At 42.8% G+C, this 11,895-nt stretch overlaps 1 protein-coding gene across 1 annotated transcript in view; it reads left to right on the top strand.

Moving 5' to 3' along the window:
- The window catches only part of OPRL1 (opioid related nociceptin receptor 1), a 135,800-nt gene that overhangs the window by 107,864 nt on the left and 16,041 nt on the right, over nt 1-11,895 (top strand). The window contains exon 3 of the mRNA XM_083146726.1: nt 710-1,065. Within this exon, the coding sequence (XP_083002852.1) occupies nt 710-1,065 (356 nt within the window). The remainder of the gene's footprint in view (nt 1-709; nt 1,066-11,895) is intronic.

The raw sequence follows: 11,895 nt of genomic DNA on the forward strand, positions 1-11,895 counted from the left end.
AATCAACTCCACACCGACGTGGATAGGTGGGGTATGAAAAGGTCGCCTCGCGGCCACGCTGCGCTTGCCACGCTTTGAGTTGGCCTTGATAGTAGGGGTGGCGTTGACAATGGGGGTGAATTTAACATTGAAAGCACCCATTAGGGTGCTTGTACAAATAAAAATGGCATCGCATGCATCGCATCGCATGAGGTTATATTGCATGCGATGCATGCGATGTACTAAGATGAACATCGTGGGCGCCGTGATGATACACAAGTACCGATTTAAGTGGGGTGTGTTCAAATCTAAATCTAAATTGCAGTGCAAAACTAAAGCTATCTAACATTTGTGGGCTACATGCAAGATCAGTCAGCATTTACCCTCCACAGAATTTTTTTTTAATGTATTGTCTCCCATTACAAGGCAACATGGTTTCTCCCAGTTACTTAAAATGAACCAGGCCCTGTGATTTAAATGCAATCATTTTACATATGATGCCCCCTTAATAATTAAAATAATACACAGTTCAGTGTGAGGTTAAACATGTGGATCTCCTGTCATTGTTGAACTACCAGTACCAGTGCTAGCCAGAGTACTATTAGTTCCCCTTCACTGGAAAGCAATAGATTGCCTTCTTCTTGGATAGCCTCTCCTGTTATTATATACCTATGCTTACATTTTATTAATGTGTGTCGCACTATTTTATTCTTCTTATGGTCTATTCCAGGTACACCAAGATGAAAACTGCCACCAACATCTATATCTTTAACTTGGCCATGGCAGATGCTTTGGTGCTGATAACCCTCCCGTTCCAGGGTACGGATATCATAATGGGGAATTGGCCCTTTGGAAACGCCCTTTGTAAAATTGCAATTTCTATTGATTACTACAACATGTTCACAAGCACCTTTACACTGACCATGATGAGTGTGGACCGATACATCGCAATCTGCCATCCAGTGAAGGCGCTCGACATCCGCACTCCACACAAGGCGAAAGTCATCAATGTCTGTATCTGGATACTTGCCTCCTTTATTGGGATCCCTGCGATGGTTATGGGAGCAGCAGAGATGGACATTGACGGTTAGTGGTTCTAAAGCTTCATTATGTGTGTGCAAATCTCAAGTGGATTTGATTACAGGTCCATATATACCATACAGAACAGGGGAAATACTGAATCCTATGTACTAATATTTTATGCTCCATATTTGAATTACCATTGTTGCAAAGCGATGCCCACAGAGGGAGCTAAGTAATGCTAAACATGGCTGCCAAAAAGACATTGGTCTATTGTACTGGGCACATGTCCTATTTTAAAGTTGGGGCCCCTGCATAAGGGGGTTTTGGTCACATTTATTTATTTACAGTTTCTTATATAGCGCAGCAGATTCCATTGCACTTTACAATAGTAGACAGTGATAAAACAAACTGGGTAACAACAGACAGATTTGGGGGTTAGAGGGCCCTGCTGCAAGCTTGGTGTGGTTAGACATTACTGACAAGCCAGGACCACCAACAGCTCCACCTCCTCTCTTCTGTGTTTAAAATTCCTGTCACCCGTTGAGTTGGACTAGGTGAGCTTTACTCTAATTTTGAGCAGAGATGAGTAAATGTACTTTGGGGGTACATACAGTACTATATATAGAGCATACTATTGGTGAAAAAGAAGAAATAGAGCAATCTTGAAATATGTATATTTTCTATTTTTTTGTCTCCTTTCCGTACATGTACAGTATAGTTTCTGAATTTTAATTTCCTGAGTACAACATACAGCATAGCAACTGGGTAATAGCAACATTGTTAATAAATATAATATTTCCCAGACAGCTTTAGATTCTGGGCAGTAATACAAGATAATACATATTTTAAGAATGTTTATTTTTATCTCAGTTTGTTTTAATATAAGTGTAACTAGGGTTATGGATCTGCTGCTGCTAAATGTAGCATCATTTATGTAATTAAATAACTGTGCATGTATGCATTCTGATACATTGCAAATATGTATGGCAGGTTTCTGTTTGTGGACCACATCCCATTCCAGCCAGAGCAGGTCCACAGTACACCAGACCACACCACCATTTAATATGTTCTCATCCTCACACTTTTGTATGGTACTGTATATCATGACCTATATCTAGATCCAAACTGTACAAAGCCAATATGTTATGTGGGGTTTTATGCAGATACAAGTCTGTAAAATAAATATGCCCATTTGCAAACACAATCAGTGAGATGTTATAGAGATTTAACATTAAAATGTAAAAATAGAAACGTCTACACTTCAAGATAAAAGGGTAAATGTCAACTATGATTATTACTGTTCTTCTCCCTCATATTATTATTATTATAATTATTATTAATAACACAAAAGCACTGATAATAGATTGAATATGGGAGAGGTGGCATATAGGAAGACTATAGAGTAAAAGGTTGCAATAGTCCAGGCAGGTGTTGACAAGGGTATGCATACCTCCCAACATGATCCTCTCCAGGAGGGACACATTGCTCTACTCCTGAACGTCCCTCTTAATGTATGATTGCCTTCATCTGTGTTGAAGCACTTTTCTTATCAATTAACCTGTTCAACATTAAGAAGAAACTCCAGGAGCTGAGCATTGTGACCCTCCTGTAGAGGGTCCTGTTGGGAGGTATGGGTATGAGATTTGGTAGCTTCCAGCGGAAAGGACATTCTAATCCTGGAGATGTTGCAGGGGTCAAAGCAGCATGATTGGGAGGTAGCATGAATCTGGAGGATAAAGAAGAGGGAAGAGTCTGTGCTGATGCCTATATATGGATTGGAGGAGAGGGAAGACTATAGTATTAACAGAACGAGAAAGTTGTAGAGAAGAACGGAGCCTTGGGAGAGGGAAGACAGTGAGTTACTGTAACTTTTAGACACGTAAAGTTTAAGTAAGGGCTAAGACATCCAGAAATAGATGGAAGAGAGACAGATGAAGATGGAAGAGAGGGTGAAGGGAAGGGAAGTATATTTGTGTACTGTCATTAAAAAGGTGGTAATGAAATCCAAAGGAGCTGACAATATTACCAAGGTGGTTGGTATAGAGAGAGAAGAGAAACCTGACAAGTGTAGATGTTTGTGGAACACCAACAGGAAGATAAAGTGCCCAAACACTTATATGATCTGGTCCTTTTTCATATGACTTCGACCCATTGGGCCAATCAATCGCGTGAAAAGTGCCATATTGTATGTGTTTTAACTCCAGATCCGATCCGAAGCGCTGCCCCATGCAGAGATTGCCAAGGCTACAACAAGGATTTGTCAGATTCTGTGTCAGTCAATGGCAATGTTTTTTCTTCTTTGAATTTTACACTGAAGCATTTGCGTAGTAATAAAAATGATTTAAGAAGCACCCTCTCATGCGAGTTATTACCAACATCCGTACAACCTTGCACTGTTTCACAATGAGCAAGACACTTACATTTTGCTGAAGATGGACTCGTGTTTTTATGAATGGTGGAGTAAATCCCTTTTTTTTTCGACCACCCACCTTCAAACTTACTGAATAAATTGGCCAGTCAAAGTGGATGGTGACACAATTCACACTAAATAACATCATCTTAGCCACCCCCCCCCCCGTACAATGTCCGTAATCTCTGCATTACATAGCAGAGTATGTGGCCACCATGAAGCATCCGTGATTACCATGCCACTTGCTTGACTTAAGGAACACCCCTTCCCCAGCCCCTAGACCTCACCATGCCCATCTACACCACCATCTGCTGCACCTAGCTGGATGCCCTCTCTTGGAGGGTGCAGTCAGAATATCGGCAACCTTGTGCAGATGTTACCATGTCAGCATTCTAAAGGGCATTTGGAGAGTGAAAAAGTGGAGAGAAAAAGTACCAGCCTATCAGCTCCAAACGCTTAGGATCTGCAGTCTCATAGCTTTTGGATTCAGATGACAAAATGTCTGCTTCTGATGTGTGCTAGCTACAAGTTACGTCACTATGGTTGGTTTCACCCAGTGCAAATTATGCACCATCTGAAAAGGGGTCTTGCAGGGAAGTGACAAATCTGTTATGATTGCCACCAGATGGTACTAGGTGGCGCTGTTAAACTTGCACAGTTGTCTTCTAGCCTCCTGCTAACTAAACCTTCTCCAATAACAGCCAACTTTCCTTGGTGGGTTAGGTCCACCAATTACCGGAATGCCACCTGGTCTTTTCAAGGACATGGCTGCTGTTGGAGGCTGTGCAAGGTAAGTACGGAACTGTAGTCAGACAGGGACACAAGAGGAAGAACCAGACACATGACAAACAGAACTTTAGCACACTACAGCATGCGACTGGCACGAGACCACTGCGGCAGATGGTACACACTAGCCCACAGTACTGGAGATGGGAAACCAAGCACTGGGTACTGAACCACAATGGACGAGGTGTAAGCAGTGCAGTTCCTGGTAGTATCAATACATTACAGGCAGACAAAACAGGACCAGATTGCACACAATACAGGTACTCACAAATGGACTTGCTGGACCGGACTGTGGAGCAGTGCCGATACAGGCAGTCAGAAATACATGACTGGACCATGAAGCAGCATTGGTTAAGAACAGGCTAAAGGACAGGATCTGCAAGCGGATTAGTCACTAATAGCAACACCAGAATTTACACAGATAAAGACAAAGCGCCTCTCAGCCAGTACAGGGAATAGCCAGAATCCCTTAGCTGGCGCAGGCTGGGGTAGAGGCACTCCATCTGACAGTGATGTGTGAGTGTCTCATAGGCTTGCATCAACACGGCGGCGGGGAGAGCTTTCCTTGACCGTCTCAACTTTAAGGAGACTGGCAGGGATCAGGGAGAGTCTGCTGGGGAGCTACAGAGGGCTCCGACGGAACGGGGTGTGCAACTGTCTCCTGCGCACGCACTCACTTCGCGATTGTACTGCGATTTACGCTCAGCAAGAGCAGGTACATGCTGGACATAGACATACCGCCCAACATGACTCTCTCCAGGAGGGACACAATGCTCTGCTCCTGCACTTTCCTCTTAATGTATGATTGCCATTAACCTGTGTTGAAGCACCTTCCTTATCAATTAACCTGTTCAACACAGATGGAGGTAATCATACATTAAGAAGAAAGTCTAGGAGCAGAGCATTGTGTCCCTTCTGGAGAGGGTCATGTTGGGAGGTATGCATAGGTAAATCCAAAGTGTCACACACAGAAGCTCAATCAGGGCAGGGGCATGCAGTATGCAGGCACGTCCAAAGGGACACACACCCAAGCTCTTTCAGAGCAGGTACATGCAGGCTGGAGTGCACATAATATGCACAATAACAGGTACATGCAAATAAACAGAATATTCAGAGAATACAGGCGTAATCAGGCATGACCAGCAATAGCACTAGAAACTAACAGTATAACTAGCACAGGGCTTAGGACAGGCTGAGTAATATAGGGAGTAACTCCCAATGAAAACAACAGGAAATGACAAACCGCCTAATCACTGCAGCTGGACAGCCAAACACACAGGCAGAGTGCTAATGGCCTAATTGTGACAGGTGAGACTGCACATACAGAAGTTAGGGTGCAGCAACACAGACCCGCCAGAGGCTCGTAACAAAGACCTTGTGGCACGCCTCCCATAGGTTGTGTCCAGCAATGCTGGAAATGCTGACTGCTTACAGACTCTCCCCTAACGTGGTGTCATCCATACCTCCCTCCCCCTCCCGATGTGCTGCCAGCAATAATTGCTCTTTAATTAAAACTCCCTATTTGAGGAGGTGAGAGTTTTGTCAAACATGGATTGTTTGTGACATTTTACTATTAAGACCAGACCACAGTACATACAGGTCTTTCCAGCTGTGATGTATTGTTTCAATTAAGTTTTTTTTTTTTTTAAGAGTGCCAATGCTGACAAGTTTATAATGATTCAGTGCTGGTATAACTCATGACCTGGTTTTTTGATTTTGCTGAGAAAAAAAAATAGTTTTCCAAATGACCCAATTTTATTCTCTAGCAGGTTTGCAATTATAATGGCTGCCCACTGTCTAATGCACACACGTAGAGAACTGAAGAAGAGACATTAGGGATAGTAACAACATAGACAGGTGATTCTTTAATTAAAACTATGATCTACTAGCTTTAACTCTGCCTTGTCACTGTAATAACACATAACATTCTGGATCATCTATAATTCCTGTCCTCTGCACATTATGCATGGTGTCTTCTTCTAGGCTAGATATAACAATGGTAATGTAGACCGCTGCATGGCATGTGGGCCGTATGACCAGGGAATTGAATTGGAAATGTACAGTAGAATACAAAACTCATTTAGGAAGTAGAAAAACTGGTCAAGTATCAGTCTGTTGAGAAAACCTTTACAGTTTGGTATTGCGTGCTGAATGCATGCTGGGAGTCCTATATTATCCAAAATTGACATTCTGGACAAATAGCTTTATGTGCCTGATACTTAGGCCATGCACACATCGCTATTCATCAAATTTGCAGATCTAGCAATTATGGAATGTCTGCACATGTGTACGGAACATAGCACGCATGAGTGACAGGGAATAGCAACAGAAATTGCATATGGATCTTTAACACAATGCGCCCAAAGGTTAACTGGCAGGAAGCTGGCATTAGGGGGACGAATGCCTGCCATTTTCAGGGAGTGTCCCAAAAAATACAGGCGTGCTCTGACATTTGAAGGGAGGGTCTGTTACATAAGCGCAGAACTCGATCAGCCTGTGTTGCAGATTGACGATAGGTCAAACTTACATTTGCACAGACTAGAAAACTCAATTGATGGTTTGTGATTTGTGTATGGGTTTGCAAGTGGATAGCGATCTGCGATAATTTCGCAATTCATTTGCAGATTTACATTCTTTCTGTTTGGGCGTCAGCTATCTACGCACATCTGCTCATCTGCTCAGAATCAGGTTCTGCATCCTTTTCATGGGGGTACTTTCCAAACTTAGAAAGGTTTAGAGTTTATCTACAGTATTTGCTTGATGGACAAATAAGCATTTTTTGTGAAATAAAGTCCCCTCCAATGTGCATATGTTCTGGTTTCCAAATTATTATTATTAGATTTTGCCCCCTATAGTTTCAGCCAAAATACTGAAACAAAGACATTAAACCATCAGCCTGCTTTCTGTGGAGGTTTACAACACAAATTAATGTGTGTTTCTGCAGGAGTTTGAAACATAAGGGGGTGATAAATCACAGCGACTTGTATGTGGTTCTTCAGTATGTACTAGGCTAGAGGTGGGGGGAGAGAAGAACCTCTCTGGGGAAATAAGATCTTATTAAGCCAGCTTCATTGTACGGTTCTCTACCTGCTGTGATCAACACAACACAGAGAGAGGACCTAGAGAAGACGCCGATAAAATCCATTGCTCACTGCACAACTCTAGAGAGAGCTGTACTTTTTCTAAGTAATTGCCCAGACAGATTATGCAAACCTGTCCTAGCAACATGTCCCCTAACATATTCTTACTTCCAATACAGCTACTTTTCTCCTGCTTCCTCAGCAAGTCATTTCTTGCATTCTCCTGGGGATTTGCCTTCTTCTACTGGGGAATGTTATTAAAGTTATATTTCACAAATGTTAGCCAGTAACTTTGTCGCTTAGAGGAGAAAGATTAGATACAACAAATGATTGCTGAGGTAATTTAAACCTCTAGAAATAGGTCTGGCATGGAAGAACATTACATGGCTTAGCCTGCCTATGATGTGGCAGGGACATCATGTGACTTAGCCTACTTATGGTGTGGCAGGGAATATTCTAGACTTTATTTAAGGACATGCTGCTGTGAGAAAACACTCTCTTTTTCCAGTCTTCCCACCCTCCCTCCCCTCTGGCTTTGTTGTTGGTAAATATCGCATTGGCTTTTTTGTGGCGGAAAGAACGGTAGGTCACCAGTCCGAGTGCAATTGCTAAGTTGAGGTGCACACTCTTTGTTGACTGTTAGCTGGCTGTATACCATCTTAACAGGGATGGGGGGATTTTGATTCTCGAACAGAATTGCCGGTTCCTTTCATATGGCTTGGCATTCCATGTACGGTTAAGCAGAATAGGGGCTGCAATAAGTAACTTTTTTTTATTTGTTAGAAACCTTTATTTATATAGTGCCTACCAGGTGACTACTGGTGGCTACTGGCTGTGCTGCCAGATCTCCCCCACCGCATCTCTGCCATCGCACCAGGGGGAAACGGTCATTTGTCAGACCAGACTTAGGTGCTGCCATGACAAAGATAGGACTGGGGGCTGCCCAACACATGGCTAGACTATCCAGCATGCCGAGTCCCTCTCCCCAATGCAATTGCAAATATTTGCAATCGCATCCCAGAAATGCGATGAGTTTGTATAACTATGGTAGCCTCCTGCCCAAAAACAGGTCATACAAGCCTGTGTAGTCCAGACCGTGACCACCTAATGCTGCATCGCACCCAACAATGTGTTGCCTCCCCTCAACTGGCACTCGCTCAGTTTGAGCCCTTGCACATTCGCACTTTTATGGGCAATTGTGCGGAAAATGGTGATTGCCATTTTTTGCACATTTTTAAGGAATTAGATGGGCATGAATCATGAATTTTTTTCTTACTAATTTTTCCATAATTATGTTTTAACTCTCACACAGTGCTTGTATATAACATTTAAGTGGTTGCTGATGCTGAGTGACTGCAACTAAACGTAGGGTGGCCAATCCTAGTCCACGCTTTCAATACCAGGGTATGGATGTGAAAAAATCTCAATCCTGAATACCCTGGGATTTAATTGTACTTCAATTTACCTCAGAATAAAACAAAAACTTACTATGAGTAGAGGGGTCCAGAGCAGTAGCCCAGGTACCATGTCAAGTGTAACTCACAGTCTACCATGCAGCTCTCTGCTCTGAGTCTGGCATCCTCCTCTGACTATAAATTGATGTCTGGCAGGTTGGTGTACAGTAGCTGAAGGGGCAGGTTGGGCTGGTGTGGCAGTAGCGCACACGGGGGGGGGGGGGGGTTCTGAGTACCCAGAAACCCCCCAGGAGTCTATGGGCCCTTGACTGGAAGCTGAGGGTCCCTTCTTTCCATGGGTACAAGAATTTTAAAAATCGGCCCTTGGGAACCGGAGATATATGACTTCAAAGCAGTGGTCCCCATCCAAGCCTGTTAATTGCTATTCCCAGTCAGATATTTCAGGTTCTGTCTGACTGAGTTATTCTGAGGGTATATTCTAAAAGCTGGGACTCTTCCCCTTTGATGGACACTAGCAGCTTGTCTCTACTACACCCATAACCAGAGATATCAGCCTTCCAGCAGCTGGTTACTGCTCCAGCTCCACACACCTGTTATGTAGTTTTATATACTCGTTGGCAGATAGCTCTGCCTCCTGAACTCTGATCCCCTAGTCCCCAATACCATTTGGTAGGTGGGATTCTCTAGTTTTTAATTCCATTAAATCTAAGAAATCTATTTCTGGGAACTGGAGATATCTGCAGTCAAGCAAGCTGTCCTCCCTCCAGAAAATTATGAATAATAAGCCCCCTCCACTATACACCCCTCCTCTGCATATTAAATATCCTCTACCACCCTGGAAGTTATGTATCAGGGCCCCTTCATTCAGCCCGATGCCCCCTTCTCCCACCCCATCTCCCACCATCTGTGCAGTAAAGGGGTAATTAGTGGAAATTACTGATCCAGGCCCTACATGCTGAGCAGTTGATATAATACCCCATACCACCCAGGGCAAAGCTTCCCCCACCCCTACCGCTGGAGGATCGGTAAGTGCCCCAATACATTGCTATGCCCAGGGGTCTACACTGTTGTTGATGCCCCTGTATGTATATATATATATATATGTATATATATATATATATAAGAAAAAATGTAGGGAGAGAGGCGCTTCATGGTGCATTAAACGAGTAACAGTTTAATGTAAAAGAGAAATTCTCCAAGGTAAAACAGAGTCCAAGACTCGTACCATAAAACAGGGCACTGTGGACTGGATACCACACGATTTGATATATAAAACCAAAAGCAAACTGCTCACGATCAACCAGGCACGGGTGTCCACAAACGACCTGCAGAAAGCTGCACCGCTGGCTTGCTATACAACGATCAGGGACGTCACGGACCGCCGGAGGCAGAAGGCAGGAGCAGGATCAGCTGGAGAGGCACGTCATAGGCCACGCCCTGACGCGTTTCGTCGTAAGACTTCATCAGAGGGCGTGGCTACTACGCGTGCACGACCAGCCTATAACCACGCCGGACCTGTCAATCAAGACCGGCCGGAGATGGGGACCGCCCCTATGTAACAGCACGGACTAAGTCAGCACTTCTACCCATATAAAGGACAGTATAAACTGTCGCTGGGCAAACAATAGTCCACTAATCTAAAGGACAAGTGAACTGAGTCCAAGTGTATAAATATAAACAAAATGGGCACCACTACAGACTAGCTGTAGAGTAATTATGAAAATAAATATAAACATAGTAAATTGACTAGTGGACTCCCGTGAATAAGTGAAGCTGAGCAATTTTTACAATAAAAAACACACATGCTTACATGCTATGTAGCCTATACAAAGCCATAAAAATACAGATACATATACATATCAATAGCATACAAATACACTCAACAAATAATCAATTATAAAAAAATTAATTATGAAAAACATGAATAGGATAAAAAAAATATATATATATATATGCTACTCAGTACGGTAGAAAAAATGCACATATACATACACCACTTACAGTGATATTTAGAGCGCATTATAAAGAAAATCCCTACTAGGGTCAAAGAAACCCAAACTGAGGTCAAAACACCCAAGATTCAGTATGATTGAGGGGGCAGTAGAGTTGTTGTCCCGGTGGCACATGTCTCTTTTCACAAAAGAGGGAGATGTCACGTGTGGAAGTGGGAGCAGGAGGCGCTGGCTCAGGGACCAGAAGTGTCATACTACAGCACTGACAAGAGATAAAACTCTTGTATATGGAGAAATTTTTTTTTAAAATAAGTACAAAATAATACCATAATATATTCACAAACAATGTACAAATGCACTTAATAAAGTCAGCAGCGCATTTGTAATCCGTGGCAAATGTCAATGTCATAGTTAACTTGCTCATGACCTGAAGCATCCACAAATACTACATTATGTCCCAACAAGGCATCTCTCTCTGCCGATGTTCATACAATATGTTTGAAATTTTGCAAACACATCTTTACTGTTCTCGTCCAACACTTTGTCCACCATTCTGCCTCTCAAACAAGACTATCAGATCTATGCAAATATGCATGTGCACAAGCTGCGCGCTGGGAATAGATAATCCATATTGGGGTTAAAGTGTAATGGTGAAGAGGAACTAATTCTCCCTCCACCTTGGCCCTGCACAGTAATTCTAACAAAGTTATCATAGTTTGACAGGGGTGCCAAAAACCCTTCCACTGGCTCTGGCTAAGGGGAGGAGAGGAGGGGAAGAATAAGGTGGCAGAGGGAAATGAGTTCCATTACCTCTACAGGATTATTTTAAGTCCTTATTTTACGTATTGTTCGTTAGGCCAAAAAAACTGGCATGCTTCTCAGTCTGCAACAGTCCATGTGTGTTTAATATACATTGGATGCCCAAAAGGTAGATACATAAATGAAATATGGCTGCATAAGTACAGATTATTGGATAAATATTAAATGTATTTTGTTCTTTAAAGTGCAAAAATCTAGCAAACGTGTAATATGTCTGGATACATTTATTTATTTACAGTTTCTTATATAGCGCAGCATATTCCGTTGCGCTTTACAATAGGAATCAACAGTTATTAAACAAACTGGGTAGATACAAACCGACATGGAGGTAGGAGGGCCCTGCTCGCAAGCTTACAATCTATAGGGATAATAGGAGGGATACATAAGGATAGAATTCCATGGCATGGTAGTCCCATCAGATTATTAGACGG

The sequence above is a fragment of the Crinia signifera genome, chromosome 6, assembly GCF_055691185.1.
Source record: "Crinia signifera chromosome 6, ASM5569118v1, whole genome shotgun sequence".
Taxonomy (NCBI): domain Eukaryota; kingdom Metazoa; phylum Chordata; class Amphibia; order Anura; family Myobatrachidae; genus Crinia; species Crinia signifera.